The following is a 25,002-nucleotide window of genomic DNA, read 5'->3' on the forward strand; positions in this document are numbered from 1 at the left end:
CAGGACCCAGCTCGCTCTTGCACGAGGTCCTGGTCCGTCCCCTGCAGGGAAGAGCTGAGAGGCTGGTTCCTGTGGTCCTCCCAGCAGGGGCAGCTCACTAACCCCAGAGGGCAAGGGGCACCACGCAGGGCAGTTCCAGGTCAGGGGAGTTATGTTGCCTCCAGGAACTTAAGCAGCGAGACCCAGAATCCAGTGGGGCCCAGGTGTCGACTCTGCTCAGTAACACGGACATGCCACATGGCGGGAGAAATGTCCCAGAGTGGAGAGAGCAGAGTGACCAGTGCGGGTGGGAAGAGACATAGGTCAGGGACCAGCTCATATCTGCAGCGTTGGTACGGCATGGAGAGGCTGGAGCCACGCACGTAGCAGCTTCACCACAGGAACCCTGAGTTGGCACAGATGAGCACAGTGTGAGGCCGGAGGGCAAACAGAAGCTTCTGGTGTAGGCCGGGGAGTCGGGGCAGGGAGGTGGCCCAGAGAGGCCTCCAGACCCTGTCCAGGGCACTGGGTCAGAACCAAGAGCAGCCTGTGTCATCAGTCCTCTCTGCACCTCTCATGTCGACTGTTCCCCGGTTCTCTGCTACCGAAGTGCCATGGAAAGACCGAGCATCAGAGAATGGAACCATAAACAAGCAGATCTGAACGTTGCAGCAGTAGGCTTCATGCTGAGCATCCCCATTTTAGCAGCGGCAAAGCAAAAGCTGATGAGCACCTACTCAGGCAGTGCCCTTTCGGGAGACGGGGTCTCAGTGGGGCGCTGTGCTGGGTGCACGAGCCCCGTCTCTCTCGTGGGGGCTTGCACCTACACTGTGTGCAGGGACTGGAGCATGAGGGCCGGCCACAGCCCTGCAGCGCCCAGCAGATGCTGAAGTCAACATCTCCCCAAATAGTGCAAGGGCTATAGAAAAGCACTCAAAAGTCCCACTAAGAGGCTGGAGTGATAGTACAGCGGGTAGGGCATTTGCCTTGCACACGGCTGACCCGGGTTTGATTCCCAGCATCCCATATGGTCCCCGCCCCCCTCCCCCCCAGCACCACTAGGAGTAATTCTTGAGTGCAAAGCCAGGAATAACCCCTGTGCATTGCCCGGTGTGACCCACAAAACAAAACAAAACAAAATTACCACTAATGTCCAGGAAAGAGACTGCTGCAATCTCACCCAGACAGGGCAGATGGGCCAGCCCCCTCCTCCTCCAGGAGAGGTGTTCTATGTTCCAGAGACACACAGGGACAGCTGGATGAGCCAAGCCAGAGGAGGGGTCAGGGAGCAGAATGCTGGGGAGGCCAGAGCGCCCTCTGCTGTTCAGAAACACAAACTTCATGCCACGAAAATGAACTGTCCCTCCCATTTCTCAGACCCATCGCACACAGGCAGGAAAGGCATCTGGGGCCCAGAGAGTCCGCAGCAGGGTCCTGGCAGATTCCACAACCTCACAGAAGGCCTGGGAACAAGAAGTGTCTCCTCAGCAGCTCTTCCTGCATTAGACGTTAAAAATCAGGTTGGGCAGAGACAGAACAGCGGGGAAGGCACATGCCTTGTACACGGCCAATCCCTGTGAGATCCCTGGAGTCACATATAGTCCCGAGCTCTGCCAGGAGTGATTCCCTGAGCATAGAGCCAGGTGTAAGCCCTAGCATTGCCAGGTGAGGCCCACCCAAGTTCAGTCCAATAGTACACGCGGTAGCCTAAGCCCCTCATACCTTCTTTAGACCTCCTGCACACTAACGGGAACTCTCCCTGTCCAAAAGATGACTGTTTACCAAAAAACCCACCTTTGCATGTGATAGACATCTGTCAAAGAAAATGACATTTCATGGCCTGTCAGAACATAGTTTTCAGCAGTGCTTGCAAGGGAGAAACAGGGCCGGGTGCGTGATTTCACTGGGGGCTTTAATCTTGCAAACTGTGTTTCTCATATTCCCACGACTATCGTTCTACTAAGTCCAGAAACTTCCTTGTTCCTGCTTGTCAGAACAAAGGTTTCATAATCCAATGACACGTTCACCTCGACCCTAAAAGGAGCCACTTTTCAGAACAGTGTAAAAGTATTTTTATTAAATAATTTCTCAGTACAGAATAATGATTGTAGCGACATGTACAGTTCTCTCTGTATGCAGGCATGCAGGGAAATGCTGCTGCTCACTCTACATGGCTGATCAACAGCAACAAAGTGCTAGTCTCAGAAGGGCAGGTGCTCTGCAGGGAAGGAAGGAAGCAGGGAGAGCGCCATGGTCAGGACGGGCAGCTGCTGAGGGGTGTGCCAGTGGCTGGGAACAGGGCCAGGGTCTTCTTGAGCTCCTTGTAGCTCCAGTGCAGCTGCTCCACCTCGGCCTGATGCTGCGCCCGTGCCTGGGCTAGCTCCTGCAGCAGGTGCTCGTTGGTGCTGACCAGGGAGCTGGGGGAGAGGGAGGTGCTCAGCCTGGCTCTCCCCCGCACACCCCTGCCCCCCGATGAGCCCAATCCTCCAAGTCTATGCCCAGCGCAGAAAACTCTTCAGGGCCTCAGGCCACAGCTGGTCCCCAGCTCCCTTCTTAATGGGGCCACAGCAATGGACACTGGCACTGAGACCCCCAGTGTGTGAGCACAAGGCTGGTGCCCCAAGGCCAGGCTATGGCCTGGCACCCCCTTTTTCCTGCTGCTCCTCCTGCTGGCTTTAGCAGGTGCGCGGCAGGGTGAGGGGGCTACCTGGCCAGCTCTTCCTCTCCAGCCTGCCATCCTCCACTCAGGTGGGGGTGGAGGATATAACCAGGAACAGACCAGAGAGCCCCAAAGTTAGAGGCACAGCATAGCACCACCTCTAGGGACCCCCATTCCTGACACCATTCAGCACAACATGTCACCCCACAGTCCCTCTACACAGGGTAGCTCATTACTCATACACATGTCACCTCTCATGTCACAACTCAGCAGTCATTCCACATGTCACTTATCACATCATACTACCTCATGTGACATCTTACCCCATCACATCACCGTATGTCATAGCTTGTCACCTCTGTCACGGCACTTTCCCATGTCACAGCAGCCAACCCACAGAATCACGTCACGCTCATGCACCTCAGATCACACTGATCACACGTCACGGCACACCACTGGGCCCGAGCACCTGTGGCTCTCCTGGAGCATCTGGACGAGCTCCTGGATCTTGTCATAGTGCTCCAGGTGCTGCTTCAGCTCCACCAGCTCCCCAGAGAGCCGCCGGACACTCGTCTGGAGTCCTGAAAGACAAAAGCAGCAGTGGACTTGGTCAACATGGTTCACATGCTTGAAGGACAGTTCCCAGGCTGGGGCCAGACCCAAAGCTCAGGGAAGAGGAGCTGAGGAACTGGGTGGGCTCTGCACAGAGCAGCATAGCCCCCATCGAGCTCCATCACCCTGCACAGGAAAGCAAGCAGCAGTTTCAGCTGCCTGAACCAGAACCCATGTGGGCCTGTAGCTCTGCGGAAAGCTAGAGAAGCCAAGCGCCCTCTGACCTCATATCTGTAGGGAACATAGTGCCCGTACATGCGTTCATGCCCACGTCCTTGAAAGGGGATGCCCACGGTAGTCTGGCTTCAGGACCAGGCTGCAGAAGACCCGCAGGGGTGGGGAAGAGACAACGTGGAGGGGTGGGGCACCCTGGATTCTGGCTCCCCCAGAATCCCATGAATTGGATGCTGGGAGGAGCAACATGGAGACTGAGCTTAAGACATGGCAGCACCTGAGACCAGGCACCCTGAAAGATGTATGGGTCTCATGGGTGAGGGGAAGCTGCGGACTGAGGGAAGGGCCCCCAGGGCCAGTTCCAGACCAGCTGACTTGGGGCTGGGATGGCTTGGCTGAGGATCTGGGTGTTCAGATGGGCCAGAGCAGCCTTTGAGGCAGCCTGCTGGGTTCTTCCTGACAGGCAACACTGCTAGCTGGTGTGGGTCCCACAGCAGGGGACAGCAACTAAAAAGCAGTGGTGGTGAGGGCAGGGCCTCTTCATTTTGGTGTGAGCAGTCAGGAAAGTTTCTCAAGGAACTCAGCATGCATGGCCTTCTCTTATACATCATGGGAGTGCAAGATCCCAGGGTCCCTTAAGGAAAGGTCACCAGGACCGGCCTGAACCCTGAGTTAGTCCACAGGGCACATCTCTCTATTTTTCTTTTCTTTTTTTGATCAGTGTTCAGGGTTTACTCCTGGGGATGCCTGGGGGACATTATGGGGTGCCCTGGGACAAAACCAGGGAAAAACTCCTTAACCCCTAAGCTATCTCTCTGGCCAGGAGAGGGCAGATTTCTGAGAAAAGACAGAGATTCTAACCACTCAGTGAGCAATGTGTAAAGACTACAATAGAAACGCAGTGTCCTGCCCAGGGCCAGGCAGACACAGGGCCCAACATGCACTGTCCACCTTGGCAGGTGGTTTTGGGCCTGAGAGAAAAAAACAGTCCAAAGCTTGACCTGCAGGCCTGGGGGAGGGTGGGCACTATCACATGCTCCTCCAAAGCCCCCAGGTCTCAGCTTGAAACACCAAATGTCCTTGTGTAAACGTAGCCACAGGCTGGAGAGAGGAAATGAAGAGCCCTTAGGCTTGCACGAGGAGCCCAGCAGACCCTGAGGTGGACAGATGTGGGAGGTTACCCCCCGCCATGCCAGTGCTGGCTGGAACCAAGATTCCAGACAAGAGCAGATGAACACTCACCAGTGATCTGCAAATTCAGTGTGGCTGATGCCTCTGCATTCTTTACTTCTTTTTTCATACTGAACAAAAGTGATTTTAAACTGGAATTCTCCTCCAAAGATCTGTCTAAATGTTGCCTCAGGTCATCCTAGGGACACAAGACAAATTCAGCACATGCCTTACACTTTTGCCGTCCCCATGGCTAAGGAGGCTGCAGATCCCAGGGAAGACAGCTTAGAGCCCACCCCACCCAGGAAGCCTGTAGGGACCTCCAGGGCACCCTCATTTGGCTCTTCCCCTCCAGCTATGGGTGGGACCCTCCTGCCCCACCAACCAGAACCCTTGGCATGCACTACCACTCATGACACCAGCCAAAGGCCAACAGCCCTGTCTACTCTATGAGCCATGTGAGCTGAGAAATGCAGCCCAGAGGTGGGTCGAGTTCTCTGGACAGAGGGACTTTCACATGATCTTGCAGTTGGCAGAGCTTTCCTTCACCCCAGCCTTAGACCCTCGGCTGAGGTGGAAGGGAAGTAAGATGTTCCCAGGGATCCCTCACAAGGTGGACGGATGTGGGAGGTTACCCCCCACCATGCCAGCAGACGGTCCTTTTCCTACCCATGCCAGTATGGTGACATACTCCTCATGCCCCTGGTCACCGGCTCTTAGTTAGAGACGCTCTGCAGCTACTCAAAGACCCAGCGGGGGCTGCCCTGTCAGCCTCTCAGCCCATCTCTCTCTGTCAGGAGTTTCCTTCCACCTTCTGCCCACAGGCTGAGGCCAGGAGTCCTGTGCTCGTGTCCGCACACTCATGGGTAGCACAGTATAAGCTGTGAGTCAGGCCCATTACTCTTCCTCTGCACATGGACACTCATTACACCGACCCCATGGGCTGAAGAGGCTGCTTCTCCACAGCACCCCATTAGCTGCCCCTTTAAGGGTTCTGTGGTTCCTTAAGCCCCAGTGGTTCTGCGTCTTTTTCCTTACTAGTATAACATGTGACCATAGTTTACAGTGGAGTGTGACATCAAAGAATTGTGGACTAAGTCTTCTGTGGACTGAGAAAAGGAATTGAATTTGGGGCCAGAGAGTTCAAAGGTTGGAGCGGGCACGCAGGACTTCTGGCTTGCTCCCCCAAACCACCACCACCAAGACAGGAAAGGGAGCTGAGCGGTAGTACAGCAGGTAACGCATCTGCCATGCACGTGGCTAACCTAGGTTCCATCTCTGGCACCCCATACGGATCCCCCCAGCCTGCCAAGACTAAGACCTGAGCACTGATGGTGCGACCTGAAAAAAAAAAAAAGACCTACAAGAATCATCTAAGGGTGCAAAGTTTAGAACATTTTACACCCGTAAAAGTGCCAACATTTGAGGGATTTTTTTTTAGGGATGGCATGAAGTCTAGAGATGACTGGGCAGTACTAATGATTTCCCAACTGACACAGGCTAGCTCCCCTCCTCTCTGCCCTGTTCTGCTGAGCAGCACGTGGTGCTAGGGAGCCAGGCCCTCCCACACCCCTCTCTTTCAGTGTAGTGATCTTCTCATGTTCTGACTCTAATGGAGAATTCCTTGAAAATGTATCTGTTTTCAAATACCAGACTCATTTTCATTGATTGTTCCGCTGTTTTTTGTTCTCCATCTGAATGACTCCTGCTTTTAATTCTTCCCTTCAGCTCATTAGGTTGCTGCTTCCCTGGTTCCTCGGCAGGTCAGGCCAAGCTCTTACATGAGTGTTTTTGAGTGCTTTCCCCTCTGAATCTACAAGGTTTTCTGCTGCTGGTCTGTGGGGACTTTGGCTCAGAGCACCTGCTGGCTGTGTCACCCTGCAGTGCCACCTGGTGGACGTCTGGGGCCTGGGGTAGCAACAGAGGCTAGGTCCCATTCCGGGCCCCTCCCTTGCTTTGCTCTGGGAGACACCTGGGGGCTTGGGGGTCTGGGTGTATGTGCAGTGAACAGCTGCAACTTCACCCTGTCTCCATCTCCTACAGAGATGTCCTCGAGGCCTGAGTCCAAACAACCCATGCACTGTCCCCTTGAGGTTGGGGTCAGTGGGGCCCGACAGGCAGGAGGGTACGTCCTGAGGTCCATCAGGCAGTGCAGGACCCAGGGAGGGAGGTGAGAGGATTCCCTGCCCCTGCACCCCGCGGGCACAGGCTCACCCTCTCCTGGCGTGTGCTGCTGAGCTCCGCCACCACCGTGGCCAGCTTCAGGTGATGAAGGTGCTGCTGCTCCGCCAGAAAGTCCCCATCCTGCTCCTGATCCATGGGGCTGCTGTCCAGAGGAGTGGCCAGCTCATGGACAGAGGCCAGGACATGCTGTGCCTGAGCTAGAGCAAAAGCAGGTCTCAGCACAGCCTGGCAGACATACCAACAGGCAGCTCCAGACAACAGCACTTGCTTCAGCCTGCGGGCTGAGGGGGCTAGGGTACCCCCAACCCCCTGCAGGGCTGGAGGCTCTGCCTGGGGCTGTGCTCTCCTCAGTTGCACCTTCCAAGGTCCCTTGTATCCGGGCAGCAGCGCCACCTGGGTTCACCTTCTGCTGCAGGATGGGGGATGAGGAACCCCAGGCATCTTGCTCCAGAAGGTGAAGCTCAGGGCTGGCTACATGCCACAGGATCAGCTGGGAGAGCTGGACACTGTCCCATGGGAACACAGAGAGCTCGGGTCCCAGGGAGGCTACCGCAAGGCCTGTGGGTGCTCCTGCCCCTCCATAATCTGGCCTGACCCCCTTAAGCCTCTGCAGGACTTGGAGACCCCACAGTAATCTTCAGAAACAGGGATGGGGACAGGTTCCGCACAGCCCCGCACCAGGTCCTCCCATCACTGCCATATGCTCAGGCTCTTACCCAGGAAGGCCTTGTCGCTATGGAGGGAGTGGCAGCCCGTCCAGTGTCTGTCCACCAGATCCAGCAGCGCCTCTAGCAGTGCCCCTTGAAGGCCAGGGAGTGTAGCCACGTGTGAAATGGGCCCCACCTGCAGAGGGACAGTATGAGATTCACGTGGCATCTCAAAGACCCCCACACGCGGGTGGTTGTGGATATGGGTCTGGAAAGGCCTGGTTCTGTCCCAGGGCATGCATGGTGAGACCACACAGCCTGTCCTAGAGCAGGCAGCACCCTCCTCTCTGCAGCCCAGGGTTCCAGGATGGAGTGCACCTGAAGGAAGGTGACCGTGGGGCGCAGTGTAGGAGCCCAAGACCCAGGCCCTGAAGTCTGTGCCAAGGTCGCCAGCTCCAGGGCACACAAAGGCCCACCCAAGCACTCAGCCCTCCCAGCAGTCAGCCTTCCATGAGACCAAGAAAGCTGTAGACCTGTGAACACCAGAGACCACCCAGCAGTGACCTGAAGAGTCCCTGCGGCTGCCCAAAACCCCCACAAGAAGCCTGTGCTGCTCTGGCAGCTCCACTGGGCCCCCAGCCCTCCCTCCCTCGCTGGGCCTCCTTCTCCTCTGCCCCTCACACCCCAACCCTCCCTTTCTGAACCTCCCTCTCCTCCACCCCCTACACCCCACACTTCCCTCTCTCCCTGGGCCTCCCTCTCCTCTGCCGCCCACATCCACCACTCCCCTTGCTCCCTGGGTCTCCCTCAGTGGAACAGCATGGGCCAGATCCCTGCCCTCATCCTCACCTCTCTGGTACCACTCCTACTGGGGGGCTGTGGTTCGCCCAGCTCCAACTCCTCCGATCTCTGTCTCTCATTCTTGCCCTCGGTGCTGCTCTGCTCAGGGCTCAGAGCTCCTTCAGTCCTTGCCGGGCAGCTCAGGCACTCCTGGTCCACAGGGGCCTGGAACCTTCCGCCGGGCATTCTGTGCTTTCTGTACTTGTCAGGAGCAGGCCCGGGGTTCGGCAGCTTCTGTGATGACAGACTGGACTTCAGAGAGGATGTGCTCAGGTCCTCAGTGTCTCTGGGGTCTGTAATGTGGACATGGCTGTCCAACCAGCTCTTGGGCTCAGGGATCAGGGATAGGGTGGAGAGGGGCCTTGTGTGTGCAGGCAGAGGTGAAGATCTGTGTGCACCCCAAGGAAGACCCACAGGCAGTGAGACTGAGTCATACCTTCCACACAGAGTTACCAGCTACGACTCGTTTCCTTACAAAATTCTTTCCTGGTGAGTCACGTGAGTGAGAACCAGGTCTTTCTGAGGTGGAGACAGGCTGGCCCCCATGTTCCTGTCACTGCCTTGGCACATGAGGCCCTAGACCATGCATGAGTAGAAGCTCTCAGGGCCACAGCCTCAGGCCCCACAGACTGCACCGCTCTGGGGCCAGGCCCTCCTCACACCTCTCAGACTTCTGCTGGCAGAGACCCTGGATACTGCCTGAGTCCAGGCCACATGACCTGCTGGGCCCACACCTGTCAAGCAACACGGTGGCCAATTATGCCATCTCTGGCCCTGGTGCTAAGGCAGAGCCACACTGTCCCAGCATGCCCAGCACTGCATCTGCACAACTCTTTCTTCCCCCATCCATCCTATGGCCTCTGGATGGGCAACCCCCAAACACAGGCCAGGCCAGAACTTGCAAGCATCAAGGAAAACAAAAATACGTCTTGTCTTAGGAGCCTGAGCGGGAAGGCCAGCTGGTGGGCTGTTATGCATGAACCTGGGCAAGGGAACAGCCCATGAAGTTAGGCAACAAGGAATACGTGAGCAGGGGCTCAGCAAAAGCCAGTTTCTCTTAGAGACTTCTAGCTCAGACTCCAGAAACCACAATCGGCTCAAAGCAAGATATTCTAATCCAAGAACAGCTCTAAGACCAATGAGAGCACACAGGCTTGCATATGTCCACAAGCTCACAGGCACATGTGGGTCATGCAACAGATGTATATGATCTCAGGAAGGAAATGCCTGGGCATATAACCACCACATGTGCATACCCACCCCCCCACATACACCCGACATGTGTATACCCACACAAACTCACATGTAAACATGGGTAGGTCACATAACAGACATACACAACCACATGGAGGAATGCCCAGGCATATACTCTTCACACACATATACTCACCACACATACAAATATTATCTGCATCCCCCACAAGGACACACCTCACACATGTGCACAGCCCACACATGCGCATACCCCCCCATTGCACATCCTAAACACCTGCATACCCACATGTGTATACCCACCACACACATGTATACCACACACGCGTACACCCAGCACATGCATGTACACTCACCACATGTGAGTGTACATGAGTGCAATACATAACAATGTGCATGCCTAGCACAACATATATATCCAACAAACCATCCACCACACATGTACACAGTACACACAGAGCAGTATGATGGCGGACATCTGTGGGAGTCTGGATGGAGCAGACGTAACAGTTCACAGCAAAGCAAGGAAGAGGAAACACCAACAACAGTGTGTGGACTGAGCCCCCACACCAGAGAGGACGGTTTTGGGGCTCCTGGTCATGCACAGAGACCTCAGATAGGTCTGGGTAACTGGGTCCCAGTGGGGTCGGACACACTGGCCCACTCGGCCCCAACTTTGGTATTCTTGCCGCACAGCGCTGCTGTCACAGGGAACAGAGCTGCAGCATGCTCTGCCCATCTCTGCAGGCTGCATGACAGAAAACTACCGTGTGGCCAGGTAGATTCGTCAGGTTGTGCTGGAACTCTGGGCAATTCTTGCTAGACTCAGCTGCTGTCAGTGAGGGCAGAAGGCAGTGGTGAGGTGGGCTGGAGAGATAGCACAGCGGGTAGGGCGTTTGCCTTGCACGCGGCCGACCCGGGTTCAAATCCCAGCATCCCATATGGTCCCCTGAGCATGGCCAGGGGTGGTTCCTGAGTGCAGAGCCAGGAGTAAGCCCTGTGCATTGCCAGGTGTGACCCAAAAAGCAAAAAAAAAAAAAAAAAGAAGGCAGTGGTGAGGGCACAGGGGCCTGCTTACCTGTGTGGGGCGGGAAGTGTGCGTGTCTGAAGGCCTCAGGCTCAGCACTGGGATGCATGGGGCGCTCTCCGCACAACTGGCTCTTCTTCTCCACAGAGCACCCCCAGGAGCTGCTCTTCCTCCTCTCCTGGCCCTTCCTGCCAGCATCCCCACACTGCAGCTGTAGCGACTGAGGGCTCAGCAGGTGTTGGCTCTCTGCAAGGGGAGGCAGCACTGTTTTACCACACCCTGGGCAGGTATCAAACCCTGGGCAGCACAGCGTGGGCCAACAGGGAGCGAGTGACCGTTCCACAACAGGTCCACATCCACGAACATACCAGGTGGGGCAGTTACACTGTGGATAGACCAGCTTGGAGTGCTACGTGGCTGTGGAAAGACCACCAAAAGCAGCTCCACAGTGGACAGATCATCTGGAACAGTTAAACGGCCATGGACAGACCATCAGAGCAGCTCCACGGATGTGGACAGACCATCTGGAGTAGTTACATGGTCATGGACAGACCAGTTGGAGCAGCTACAAAATGGACATTGGAGATGCAGACAAGGAAGAAGCCATAGGGCTCAGACCCAGCCTTGTGGCCTAGCTGTGCCCACCCAGATGGTGCCTGTACAAAGAAACCGTGAGGGTCCCAGAACAGACATGGCCACCAAGGGACCAAGGTCATAGACTGTCCTATTGAAAGAAGTCCTCTCCTCACAGGTACTGCTGTGCCAGTGCACATGTGGAGACAGCCTGGGCCCTTCCCTCACTAGGGATGCCTCCCAAAACAATAGGACACCCCCACTCCAGAGCATCTCCAAGAAAGGGCCTGAGGTTTCTTCACAGATGAAAAGCACAGCACCTCCAAAGACTTGTAGCTACAGCTGAGCGGGCACATAGGCACCAGGAGAGAGGCAGCAGACGCCCAGCCTGAATTTCAGTGCACAGACCTTATAGGCACCCTGGAAGCCAGGGAGAGCAAGGGCCCAGCCTGAAGATTTACACAGATCCCATGGGACCCCCCAACCCCAGGGAGAGGGGGCGTGATCAGATCTGAGGGAAGTCTGAGATGCACACACTCCTGGCAGCTTTTCTTTGAGGAAACCTGAGGGCAGCTGGGGGCAAGACCCAACTGTCCACCAGCACCTGGTGCAGGAGTCTCAAGCAGCCCTCACTCTACCCTGTGCCCCAGGAGCTGTCCTTGGCCTGTCATGTGTCCCCAGGAGCTTGGGAAGTCAGCCGGATGCTCGGACAGTCCCAAGCAGAGCCCAGAAGGTGCCTGAGTCAGTGCTCCAAGTGTGTACTCGCAGCCTCCTGGTCTGTGACCCCTGGTTCATTCCAGCTTCTCATCAGCAGACACATGGTGGTCATGCTCTGGAAGCGAGGCTGGGATGGACATGCCAGCCAGGCTGGTCACCTACCATGGGAGGTACGGCAATCAGCCTCACGGTCCCGCTGGTTGGAGCTGGAGCTGCAGCTGCGCGGGGGGTTACTCAGGTCCCACTCGCACTCGGCGATGAGGGTCAGCACTGCCTCGTCGTCTGCATCCATCACCAGGGACTTCTTGGCACAAAGGTCTGCACTCTTGGCTCTCAAGGCAGGTGGTCTGGGAGAAAAGCAGGCAGCAATCACTCCAGACCCCCATGCCCAGACTGGGAGAGGGCAGTGACCATAGCATGGCCCGGCTTCCGGGCATGGACCCTAAAGGGGACCCACTGACCACAGAAGGTCCAGGCCTACTTTTATAAACATCACATTTGAAAACTTTTCTAGTATTTTCTACCACGCTTCCTTCAAAACACACTGCACAACACACCAGGAAACATTCTGCCTTTCTGTTCCCTCAGAAGCATCCCCCACTGCAAGAGTCACGATTCCCTCCTCTGAACCCATCACGACAGGCCTCCAGGCACAAAGCCTCTCTGAGGCATGTTTCCTCCACACTAAAGATCAGTCTGGGAGGGGGCTGGAGTGATAGTACAGCGGGTAGGGTGTTTGCCTTGCACGCGGCCGACCCGGGTTCGATTCCCAGCATCCCATATGGCTCCCTGAGCACCGCCAGGAGTAATTCCTGAGTGCATGAGCCAGGAGTAACCCCTGTGCATCGCCGGGTGTGACCCAAAAAATACAAAAAAAAGATCAGTCTGGGAATGTGCGTTCTCAGAATCAACTGATGTAGAGCTTCCTAGTGGTTTCAGACACCAATATCTCCTGCACTGGCATTTAGCACCCCCTTTCCTCATCAGCTCTCCCCAGGGTCCCCCCATCCCACCCCTCCACCTGCCTCTATGACAGACACTATCCCCCATACTCTCTTTTGTATTGCTTGTTATGAATAGCATAAGATGTCCTGGAATTCTAAACTTTTAGATAATTAGGGGCTGGAGAAATCTCTGCAGCAAACTGCTCGGTTTAGGGGAGTCTTTTGTGTGTCTCTGGTTCATGGTTGTTGAGGAGTTTAAGTAGCAACCAAATACTGAGAACTTGTTTCCTTAAGCATAATATCCTCTAGAATAATTGTTCTATCTTTTAATTTACTATGCCTTCTGCATAGTTTCTAGTATTGACTCTGAGAGGTGTTTTCCTTGTGATGTGATATATTACTTTCTACCAAATTTCCACATCTTATATTTACAACGAGTGCACAGAAAAAAAAAAGTGACAACCACAACTGTGTTCTTCTTCCTGAGAGACTTGTAAAAAACTATGACTATAAAAATTGTTTTCTCTTTTTCCTACTAAATGCTGTAAATGTCTCTCCAACTCTGACCAAACTTTTTTTAAAGTGATTTATGGAAGATCCGCTTTTGACCTGCTCCTGTTGATGACATAATATAAAATGGCCCCTAAGCGAATGCCCCCAGGTAACTCTTCACAGGTGATGAAGAATTTCCGAGCCATCTAACTACCCAGAGAGGTGTTGCGTCCTCAAGGGCAGCCTATTTCAATACTGCATATGCACATTTGCCATGGCGCTGATGGGTACCAGTCTCTCCACAGCTCCAGCATTTCTTCCCTGTAGACAGTGGGCACATGCTCAGCACAGCAAACCCTTGGACCATCTCCCCACTGGGCACCTGATCCCAGACAAGGGTGATGGGCAGGAATTTGCTCAAGCAGTGACAGTCGTCCATCACTTTTGATTCTGCTCCCCAAACTCTGTGTGGGACCTCAGAGCTAGCACACTGGCAGAGAAAAGAGTATGTTAGGGGCCCAAATGAATAAGCCACACAAGGTTAGAGGAAGGCAAGAGACAGGACACTGTCAGAGCTGCAGTGAGCACCAGGCAAACACTGCCGTGCCATGTGTTGACATCATGAGGCAATAGGTATGTAAGACCACTACCGTGTCCATGATCACTGTGAGGACATGGATGACTGGACTGGGAAGGGGACTAGGTCTTAACCTTCCAGAAGAAGAGACTGGACAACAGCCACAACCTGAAAGGAGCTTGAGGTGTCTGTGAAACTGAAGAGCCAAAGATACTTGTGACTCTGATTCCAGAGGTGCTCAGGCAGAACAAGGGACAGGCGTGGTAACGGGGCTGCCTGGCACTGGACAGTAGGTGTCTACTGAATGAGCATGATGCTTACTTTCATAAGATGAAGAGTATTCCAGAGAACAATGGGTGTGAAGAATGAATGTATTTAGATTTGTTTTTGGACCATACCTGGCCACGCTCAGGGGACCACACGTGGTGCTGGGAACTAAACCCGGGTTGGCCATGTGCAAGGCAAGCACCCTACTCACTGTACTATTGCTCTGGTCCCAAAAGACAAATGCAATTAATTCTATAAAATGGCTCACTTAGAAATAGTCACAATAAAAAAATTTATATTAAGTGTATTTTACCACAATTTAAAACAATTTTCTCAGGCAGAAGAGGTAGGACAGTGGAGACCTAAAACCGAGTGCAATGGCCAACACCTCACACACTGGAGTGGAGAAATCGACACTGTCCCAAGCCCCAGCCACTGGCAACTCCTGCCTCTTTCCCAGGTTGGCCCTTGGCCACGCTTGAGCACAGGAAAGTCTCCTGTCTGTGGAGTCTTCCCTAGGGTCTCACACCACAGCCCTACCTGCTGTCTTGGAAAGTAACAGGGACACTCTGCTTCGAGTCCAGAGGTTCTTCTGCAGTGAAATGCAGCCACGACGACTTCCGCTCACTCTCACGCACAGGGCGGTCATCTGTGAGGAAATCCATGGCCAAACTAACAATGGGCACTGCTGGACAGTGAGTGGTTCCCAGAGGTACCTCCATCCTTCCGGGAGTGAGGTAGCCCATCCTTTGATACACTGCCTGCAACCAGTTTACTACTACTTTCTCTGGAACAGGCCACCCCCGGGAGCTGATCCTGCCATCAATGAGTCTGTGTGACTCTTGACCCAGTGACCATGCTGACACTGGGTCCCAGTGCACCCTTCACAGACACTGCTCTGGAGCCTGGCGGGTCACCATGCCCGTAAGGCCCAATCTCATCTGCTTTCCTGTCACATGTTCTGACTACGTCTGTTACGTCTGTTAGGTCTCAGGTGCTCAGCGGCATCATCACCATGCACCTGGACGCCAGTCCCCCCACAGGGGTTAGCCAGAGACATGCTGCCCTGTGTGCCAGCAACTTCCACACCCAGTAAACATTCAGGGGGTTCCTAAGCGGTCAAGTGAAGCACTCTGGGTCCAAATGCCTCCTCAACAGAAAGGGACACAGAAGGCAGAGTAGCTCCCTAGGAGTTCTTGGAACCACTGCTATGGGAAAGTAGTAGCTATGCCTTCCACCTCTCCTTGTGCCACCTGGAAGTGTCACATGACCTGGTGGCGCTCCAGGAGGAGACACATGCCCGGGGCTCTAAGAGCAGGCACAGGAAGTGAGGGGCATGCCTACACCAAATAAGCTAAGTATGATGGAACATGTCCCTTACCCCATTCCTGGCCACCCTCCCAGGCAGGACCCACTCATAAGGCTACAAGGTCCACAGGCACCAGGAAAAGCCACCTCCCCTGACCCCGTGCTGCCCACCCAGCTGTCTGAGCTTTGGCAGCAGGTGCACCACGAACAGTCGGTAGTCAGACTCGTTCTTCACCACTGGATTTAGCCGAAAGTCCACCTCTGCCAGCTTGGTCAAGGGGTGCAGCCGGAACACCTCGGCTAGAGAGGAGATGCAGTTGTAGTAGAGATTGAGGCTTTCCAAAGCCACCAGGTACTGGATGCCCTGTGGATGGGACACAACACTCAAATCCTTCTCATTCTGACATATAAGAACAGGCCTAGGGGCACTCATCACAGCTGGGCACCACTGTAACCCAACACTTGTCACAGACAACACTAGACATGACGGTGACTAGCACTAGCATAGTGGTGTTTTCTGATGAGTGGTGGGCAGCAAAGCCCTCCATCTCCATTCTAAGTTATAAATGCCGCTGCTCTCAGGATCTCTGTTCCAGTAAGTGGGGAGCTAGAATGGGGCCTACTAGGAGACACAATGATATCTCAGGCAGCCACAGGAGGCAATGAGCTCTATGTATAAAGCTCCCCTCCAGAATGTCTACACAGCAGGTCTCAGTGTCTGTGAGACAAGGCACAGACTCTGAGCAGATGCAAGCAACATCTGAACAAAAGAGAAATGCCCATCTGCAGTATTTCTAGCAACGTCTGCCTGTCATATTCTAACATCTGCTGTGACTCCTAGGCCTGAGTCTTATTCTCTTAATAAACTTTATCTGTAATTCGCTCTGTAAATTCTTTTACAAACTTATACAACTGCTTGTCACTCCAAACATTTCACACATAGGGAGACAGCAGTGAGAGAAGTTATGTGAGGAGATGGGAGTAAGGTTAGGTGTGGAGAGGACTGTGAGGAAAGTCGGGATGGGGGTGGTCAGGAGAGAAACAGGTGTGAGAAAAATAATGTGAAGAACAGGAAGTCATGTGAGGTCACATGGAGAGGTGTCTGTGAGAGAAGGCAGATGGGAGGGTGACTATGAGGAAAGTTGGGTGCTATGCCTGCAACACTCTGAGGGACAAAGAAGACAGCTGACTGGCTGTCCTCAGGACTCACACAGCTGAGAGATGGTCCATCTACACTATCTGCATGCAGCCCCTGCGTGAGCCCACCACCACATGCATCCACATCAGAAAACCGCAACTGCAGAGGCTGAGAACAGGGCTTCAGCTCTCATCAGGGTGCTCACTGCTGGAAGTACCTGTCTCTTCCTGTCCTTCTGAACCAGACTATGGTATCTGGGGTGCTAGCATCAGTCAGATGAAAAACAGACAGAGTAGAGGATGAGCTAGGAATGCTGGGCGAGGCCCCGCAGCCTAAAGCCTCCATTTTCTCTGTTCGTGGACACAGCCATAGCTTCTGATCAGTGATGAGGTGCCCAGGAAAGTGAACGTACTGCAAACCCAGGACAAAGCACACTCCTCACCCCACCACCCCAGCCCTGTCAGCACCAGAGCCCTTCACAGTGGTGGCAGCAGATGGCACTTTTGTGGCAACACTGGGCTCTTCACATACATGTGGAAAACTCACCTCCAGACTGACCAAGGAGTTGCGCGAGAGATCTAAGGATCTGAGACCAGTCAGATTCATCAGTGAGCTGCCCAGGTGAGTGATTTTTTCTTGGTAAGTTCCAGGGATAGATAATGATTGAAGTTCAGCTAGGAAGAGAAAATGAGATTTTTAGCTTAGGGTATTTGTGTGTATGTGTGTGGAGAGGTTTGGGGGTTTGGAATATCCCTGACAGTGCTCAGGAAACCTCATGTGATACCAAGAATCAAACTGGGGTAGGCTATTGCCTTATCTTTTGCACTATCTCTCTGACCCCAATTTTAACTGAAAATAAGTCATAGCAATAAAAGCAAGTAGCAAAGTAACTTTGTAACCAGAAAAAAAAAAAACAAAAAACACTGAAGAGCTTAACTGTAGGGAAAGGGAGCTGGCTCAAGGGCTGGAGGGGGTGTGGAGGCCTGGGTGTGACCCTGATTAGGTATGTGGGGCCAGCCTGTGAGGCCGTAAGCAGTAGTGGGCCCAAGCGCTGGACAGTCAGACTCACACAGCCAGGCTAACTGCTGCTAGGAGGGGCTCCCTGACAGTCAATGCAACTCACTCAAAACTCAAAGAGCAGCACTGAAAGCAAGACCGCATGGTCATCGTGAGCTTCTGTCCTCGTCAAGTGTTTCTGATCTAGCTGCTCCTCCACACGGCTCCCTGCACACACTGCCTGCACAGTCCAGCCTCCAGCAGAGCACAAGCAGGCTTTTGCTAAGCACACAGCTGCTCCCTCTGCAGCAGGCCCCCCCTGGCCCATGTCATCCACAGCAGTGGATGAGAATCACAACAAAAAGGAGTTTCAGAACCAAAACCTCAGCAAGGGTCAGCATGCACCAATACTTCCCCAGGACCGTGGATTTGCAAACCACCTTACTCAATTTTAAATTAGTTCCCTGCCATTGGCTCCAGACAATGCAGCAGACATATGTCACCTGCTTCTTTCCACTTATACCCCAAAGTCCTGAACAAAAACACACAAAACCAGCCTGAGAAGGCTGGAGAGGTGGCAGCACCAGCTTTTTTGTCTTTTGTTTCTGAGATTTCCATTTACTGTTCCTTTACCAGCTATTCACTGTGAGGTCCCAGTGTGGAGGGCAAGGGTGCAGCCCTCAATCTTCCCAAACATCTAACAAGTAGTTTGCAGCTAGAAAATAACTGCCAGCTGAACCGGAGCAATAGACAGCAGGCAGGGTGCTTGCATTGCATGCATCTGACCCAGATTCGACCCCTGGTACCACGTATGGTCCCCTGAGCACCGTTAGGCATGATCCCTGAGTGTAGAGCCAAAGTCCTGAGCACCACTGGGTATGGCCCCAAACTGCCCCCCCCAAAAAAAAAATTAACTGCTGGAAAAAAATACTTCAGTGAATAATTGCAAATAATCTTGAAACAAATGCAAAGGGGAAAAAAATATGGTAAAGACACAAAGAGATAAGGATGAAACAACCAGAAATCTCAGAAATGAAAGTCACACAAAAAAAGAAAAGATAAAAAAAAAACCCCAGAAAAACAGGACCTAGGGTGGGGGTGGGCTAGGCACATGCCTTAAATGAGGCTAATTATGATTTGATCCCTGATACTGCATGTAGCCCTCTGAGCCCTATCAGGTGTGATCCTTAATCATCACTTGGTATGGCCCCAAAAACCATAAAATTTTTTTAAACATAAACAGAATGAAAAGCATGAAATGTGAAGTAACAACCACCTCATCAGTGGCTCAGTAACAGAATACAGATAACAGGGGGACAGAATGATCAAGACGGTCCCTATGACCAACAGTGAGAAGAGATATAAAAACTGCACTAAGCCTCAGTGACCCACCAAAGAAAAAAAAGCTTAAAAGCCCGAGAAACAAGGAGCTTGAGACTGGCCTCTGAGCCCATGAGAGAAGAGCAGAGGCACTAGTAGCGTGAGTCAAAGGCACTGTCTCTGAGCAAGTTTAAAGCAGCTAGAGAATAACTGCTGGCTGCACTGGAGCAATCAACAGCAGGCAGGGTCTGACCCAGGTGACTGGGTGATATATACAGATACATATATACATCTGTTAAATAGATACATATATGTGTAAATACATGTATGTATGCATGTATATAGTGATGACTGTACAATGTCATCACTCACACACACCCAGGTCTGGGAGAAAGTAGCTAGGAAAACTACGTGATGGGGGTGTGGGGGAAGTAATGTACCCTCCTGAGGGTAAGGCTCCCTTAGCGGTCACGTGTCCATTCAAGCAGACTGTATTCATGCCAGAGCTGGAATGATTGTGCAGAGGCACCACCATTAAAAGCTTAGTGAAGATATGTGCTCAGTAATGCAAAAGATGGGGGTGGGAGGCAGAGCAAGGGACAGCAGGCTGGGAACTTGCCTTGCATATGAATGACCTGGGTTTGATCCCAGACACCACAAACAGTCCCCCAAGGCCTGCCAGGAGTGACCCCTGAGCTCAGGATATAATTCCAAAAGCTACAAACACATGAAAATGACCCCCCCCCCACTCCTCTATCACCCACAGGTTGAAAGGAAGAGTCAGGGAAATACTGAGACGGCGCAGTACAAGGGAACCTGAGCTTGTAGCAGCGAATGTCTACATTATTCTCTCATCAACTGTCCATTTGAGAGCCTCAGAGTGTAACAAATGCCACGTGGGCAGAAAGGAAAAACCAGTAAAGAGCAAAATCTATGAAGTTTAAAACGAAGAAGATATTGGTGGAAATGGCCAGCAAAAATCAAGAGGGCACAAGCCACCAACAGCAGGAAGGGCGGAGGATGCCACCGCAGACACCAGCAGCTGAGTGTCACAGCAGCAGTGTGTAGAGATGGTCTCTGGAGTAGGTTTTTTTTTTTTTTTCTTTTTGGGTCACACCCAGCGATGCTCAGGGGTCACTCCTGGCTTTGCACTCAGGAATTGCTCCTGGCAGTGCTTGGGGGACCATATGGGATGCCGGGGATCGAACCCAGGTCGGCCGCATGCAAGGCAAACGCCCTACCCGCTGTGCTATCGCTCCGGCCTCTCTGGAGTAGTTCTACACCAAGCTACACCGAGCGAAGAGCGGGATCCTGGCACTCACCACAGCCCCGGTGGGGCTGCTGCGGGGCCGTAATAAGCAGCCTGACCTTCTGCTACCCAAAGGCCCAGAAGTCTAGCAGGCCTCAAGCTGCACCTCAAGCTCTCCGACCTGCCACGCCCCTCAGATCTACCCCTCACCTTCTGGGATCCGCCCGCCACTCACCCTCAGGCCCGTCCTCGGGCTCTAGGACCCCCAAGCCCACAGACCCACCCAAAAGCCCCTCAGGCCCACTCCTCACCACTTCAGACCCACAACCCACACTCACTCAGGGCCCCCTCCCTCACATACCCTCCAGACCCGCCCCTCACGCTCTAGGGCCCACCTCTTACACCCCTCACGGCCCACCCCTCAATCCTCAGACCTGCCCCCCAGCCCCCGCCCACCCCTCACCGCCGTACCCCCTCAGACCCGCCCCTCACCATCTCACCCCCTCAAGACCCGCCCCTCAACCCTCAGACCAGCCCCCACCCCCTCAGGCAGGCTCCTCACCCCCTCAGCCCCTCAAACCCAGCCCCCAAACCCTCTCAGGCCTGTTCCCCACCCCCTCAGGCACGACCCTCACCTCCTCAGGCCCGCCTCTCACCCTCTCAGACCCAGCCTCCACTCCCTCAGGCTCGCCCCTCACCCCTCAGACCTAGTCCCCAACCCATCAGGCCGCCCCTCACCCCCTCAGACCCAGCCCCCAACGCCTCAGGCCCGCTCCTCACCCTCTCGCTCGGACCCGCCTCCGCACCTCGGGCCAGTCCCGCGCCCCTCAGCACAGCCCCCCGCGCCGTCAGACGCTAAACTCCGCGCCCGCCCAGGTCCGGGGGCCGCGCCCTAGGTCTGTCCCGCCAGTGTTGCGCACCTAGGTCGCGGTGAGGCGCCAGGCCGCTCTTCTCCCGAATCGTCTCCTCAAACAGCACAAGTCGCACGCCAGCTGGCGCCATGTTTTTAAACGGCAGAACTAGGGCCCGCGCCTGCGCAGCGGGGCGGAGCGGGGCCGGCGGGGCGGGGCGGGGCGGGGCCGGCGGGGCGGGGCAGGGCCGGCGGGGCGGGGCAGGGCGGAGCCGGCGGGGAGGGGCGGGGCCGGTGGGGCAGGGCGGGACCTGCTGCGGGGCGGGGCCGGCGGGCGGGGCCGGCGGGGCCCGGGGGCGCGGGGACGGCCACCGCCCTCGCTCGCTGCCTGCAGGGGGCTCTGTGGAGCTTCAGGGCGAGAGCCTGCGTGTCTGAAAGGAGCTGCGCCTCACTGCAGACCGCTACACCAGTCCCCAGCGTGGCCCCAGCCTTGCCTGTCTGGTTCTGACCCGGATGGCACCGGCCACTCTTCTCCTGTTCCCCGATTCCATCTCCGTTCCCCTCCTCAACCTCCTCAACTTCCCGGGGCTCCTGGGGTCGTCTTGTGCTCACGGGTGACCAGGTGCTGGCCCCAGTGGAACCCTGGCTTGTGTAAAAGGTCACGAGACTCATAACTGCGGTTCCAAGGCATGTGGAGGGTATCTTTAGAGTAACTCCTAAAGGGGGAGGAGGACACCCACGGGTGCAGGTATGCCTAGGGGGCGGGTGCCACCTTCTCCGTCCTGCCTCACTGCAGGCTTCAGGAGGACCTGTCCCAGGAGGGAGCCCCGTGGGAGGCAGCACTGCTCCCCCCTCCCCCGGATGACCCCAGCTCCAGGCCAGCCCTGTGATCTGCACTGCCACAGTTCTCTAGCTGTCCCACCTCTGACCTCAGCCCCACAGCCCTGGGCAGCAGGGCAGCTGGGAATGGGGCAAGCCCTCTCCACCCCACCCCAGAAGCAAGGTCTGCAGGTGGCCATCAGGGGTCCCTCCAGAGAGGGTTACCCTCTCATGCCCACATTGGAGGGGAGAAGGAGGTGGACAGGCTGGGCAGGAACCTCCTCTGTGTCCTGCCCACTAGCAGATCTTCTTGTGCTGTGCCCCTCATGCCTGCAGCAGGCAGATGTCTCTCTGGCAGAAAGAAAACAGCAGGGCTGATGCTGTTTTCTGTGTTGACTTAACTTCAGGCGACTATGTGGGGACTTCAGTCCCTGCACAGGTCGCCTTCAAAGTCCCCTCAGTTTCCGTGGCAGGAAGCAGTACCTTTTTAAAAACCAATTAGCCACACAATTTTGCACATTAAATAGAGCTCTTTGCTTTGGACCCAAACAGCACCTAAGATACAAGGAACAATGGGGCTGACGGAGGCGCCCACAGCTCCAGCCCCTTCCGGCTCAGCCTTTGAAGTCCCGGGGCAGCACCTGCGCAGGTGACCCTGCTGGAGGCACGCCCACTGAGCTCTGCCACCGCAGTAGTCTGCAGCAGTTCCCTCCTCCTGGAACCCCATGGAGGAGGTGCAGCAGGGGGCATGCAACTGGGGAGGCTCCCTGAAAAAGATGGATGGAGTAGCAGGGCACAGCAAAGTTCTGCTTCCTGCTGCCCCTGCCATGTCCACCCCTGCTCATGACCTGTCTCTGGCCAGGTGGGGCTCCCTGTGCCCATGGGTGGGGCTCCCAGTGGAGCACTGGTCGTGTGTGTCAAAAGAGCCTACATTCAGCTCTCCTCCCCAGCTCTCACCAGCCCATCCCTGGCCTGGCTGCTGGTGCACAGGGACCCTCCCTCCCTTTGTCATCTAGCTTAGGTGGTCTCAGCCCTGAGTGTGCAGGTCAAGGTGGGATGGGAAAGAGTGACAGGACAGACTTCAGGCAGCCGGGATGGAGCAGAGCTTGACCTTCCCTCCGGGGATCCAGGAAACATGCTCCAGGCAGCGAAGCAAGAGGGAAAGGTCCTGCCGGAGGGTCACAATCAGATGACTTGGCCGCCCAGATGACCTCCTGCCCAGATGACCTCCTGCGGCATGAGTGCCAGTCCCTGGTCCTGCACCCTCATTCCACTGTGTCTGTTCCTGCTGTGGTCCTGGTCACTGTCCAGCCACCTCTGCTGTGCAGACATGGTGCTCTCATCTCTCTGTGGTGTAGACAGCTCTCGTCTCTGGGGTGTAGGCAGAGCTCTTGTCTCTCTGTGGTGTAGACACAGCTCATGTCTCTCTGTGCCTCTGCCTTTCCCAGGAGCTGTTTCTGCTTTGGGTGTAACAGCTGCTTCTGGAAGGTTCCATACGCACAGTCCTTCACACACCATGGGCTGTGCTCACAGGCCCCTGACGTGCTGGGCTGAGGCTGCGCCACTAAAATGCTGCTGGCCAGCGTTCCCAAGTTGAGAGTAGCTTTTCATCTCCCCTTCATGTTCTTGGTGTGAATTAGGACTCTCTCCTACAGTGGATGGTGCTGGGTCCCAGATCCCACTCCCCTATCTCACCAGGCGGGGGTAGTGGTAGTCTTGGGTGCAATGAGGGGATGCTGGTTTCTGCTTGTTCCCTTTAAGAATGTAGTTTTGGGGGTTGTCACTGGTGGTCTTGTTTCCGGAAAGAGAACAGCATCAGACCAGACTGGGACTCCCTGGAGGGTGTCAAAGCACACGCCCACCTGCTTCCCACCCTCCAGCCCTGTTGCCCTGGGGCCCTTTCCTCCTGTCCTCCCAGCTCTGTCCTTGGCCATCCCCACTGTGTTTCTCTTACCTTCCCCGGGGGGGTGGGGGCAGGGGGACTGTGTCTGAGTTTATGGAAAATACCAAAGCCCTGATTCACCATTAATCAGTCAGCCTATGCATTCATTCGACAAGTTTATCTTTCTAAGAAATTGTTCAGATTCTTTCAAAGGCAGGGCTGATTCTCTCTGAAACTCAAGAAAATCAGGCTGAGCATAGCTCAAGGTTTGGTTTCAGGTCCAGCTTGCATGAGGCCCAGGTCTCATCCTGGGACCCACATGGTCCCCCAGCCCCACCGCAGCCCCCACCGGAGTAGTGCCACCTCAGGCCCTGGTTAGTATGCAGTCACCTGTGCGGTTGACTCAATGTCTCCGGATTGTCCCTTGGCCGCTGAGCATTGCTTGGGAGGGGTACCCACATAAAGAAAAAAGAAACTGGTGGGAATGCACATCATGCCGTCTTTGGTGGTCCTGTGGCCGCTTTGCCCTTGTTCCATGTGGTGGTCTCTCCTCACGTGGCCAGTGGGTGTCAGGTAGACAGTCTGCCCCTTCCTAAAGGGCTGTCACTTAAAACTGAGCACAGCTCAGATGCTGTTTCCGAGACACCACAGCCTCCCGGGAGCTGGGAGAAGGCCATAAGTTTCCTGCTGGCCTTTGGGTGAGAGCAGGACACGTAGAGGTGAGGCTCCTGGATCTCCCCTGGGCTCTGTGGGAGGTGACTGCTTCAGGTGGGGCATGGGGGGCCCGGAGGCTGAGCGTGGGGGTGGCAGATGGGCCCGGCCTGGCTTCAGGATCACACTGTGTGCCCCTCCACCCTGTGGGGCCCAGCCCAGCAGGCACTGCTCCTGTGTGGGGACTGGCAGGATCTCTAGCATCCCCTTGAGGTCCTGGCGCCCTTGTGGTACCAGCCCCTACTCTGAGCTCCTGCTGACTGTTGGGCTGCTGGGAGTAAGCAGGGAGCTGCTTGGAGCCTGTGATGGGTGGGGCGCCCCCTGCTTCCAACTGGGTCACAGCTGGGTCATTGCCCCCACCCGAACGCCTGAACGTCCAAACGTGTCAGTTGTCGGAGGGATTCTTTCTGCTCACACCGTGGGGTGCTGGGGTATGTGCTGGTGGCCTCACGGGCAGCCCTTGCAACAGGGCCTGGCTTGGAACGGGAGCAGTACCAGGGCCCCATGCCTGTTCCCTGCCCGAGTCTCCCCACGATGGCAGTGACACTGACCCCACCACCGCGCCAGCTATTCTGGGTGTGTGGGAGGTGTCATACTCAGTCTGCTGCTGCCAGCAGCGTCCACTCCAACAGAGACCCTGGGCCAGGCAGCCTCT

The 25,002-nt window shown here is 55.1% G+C and overlaps 1 protein-coding gene across 2 annotated transcripts; it reads right to left on the bottom strand.

Moving 5' to 3' along the window:
- Positions 1-1,124: 1,124 nt before the first annotated feature.
- Positions 1,125-21,094, bottom strand: CEP72 (centrosomal protein 72). Of its 2 annotated transcripts, none has more exons than XM_004621367.2 (12): positions 21,006-21,094; positions 17,067-17,194; positions 15,554-15,746; positions 14,615-14,723; positions 11,957-12,141; positions 10,556-10,750; positions 8,275-8,558; positions 7,495-7,621; positions 6,809-6,975; positions 4,667-4,793; positions 3,108-3,219; positions 1,125-2,396 (listed from the first exon to the last, which is right to left on the bottom strand). In XM_004621367.2, exons 1-12 carry the CDS (start codon positions 21,085-21,087, stop codon positions 2,234-2,236), a joined length of 1,872 nt encoding a protein of 623 aa, XP_004621424.1. In that variant the 5' UTR covers positions 21,088-21,094; the 3' UTR covers positions 1,125-2,233. The 2 variants fall into 2 exon arrangements, with proteins under 2 accessions (XP_004621424.1, XP_055003600.1); XM_055147625.1 differs by having other exon boundaries at positions 20,866-21,043.
- Between the last annotated feature and the right edge of the window lie 3,908 nt (positions 21,095-25,002).

Source organism: Sorex araneus, chromosome 1 (genome assembly GCF_027595985.1).
Source record: "Sorex araneus isolate mSorAra2 chromosome 1, mSorAra2.pri, whole genome shotgun sequence".
Lineage (NCBI taxonomy): Eukaryota > Metazoa > Chordata > Mammalia > Eulipotyphla > Soricidae > Sorex > Sorex araneus.

Bases quoted from the DNA above. Each gene is read 5' to 3' on its own strand.
- CEP72 (XM_004621367.2), bottom strand. From the start codon at position 21,087: ATGGCGCCAGCTGGCGTGCGACTTGTGCTGTTTGAGGAGACGATTCGG. The intron at 17,195-21,005 runs GTGCGCAACACT...TTCTCTTCCTAG, and splicing joins GGCGCCTCACCGCGACCTAG to CTGAACTTCAATCATTATCT. The intron at 8,559-10,555 runs GTAAGCAGGCCC...TCCACATTACAG, and splicing joins ACACTTCCCGCCCCACACAG to ACCCCAGAGACACTGAGGAC.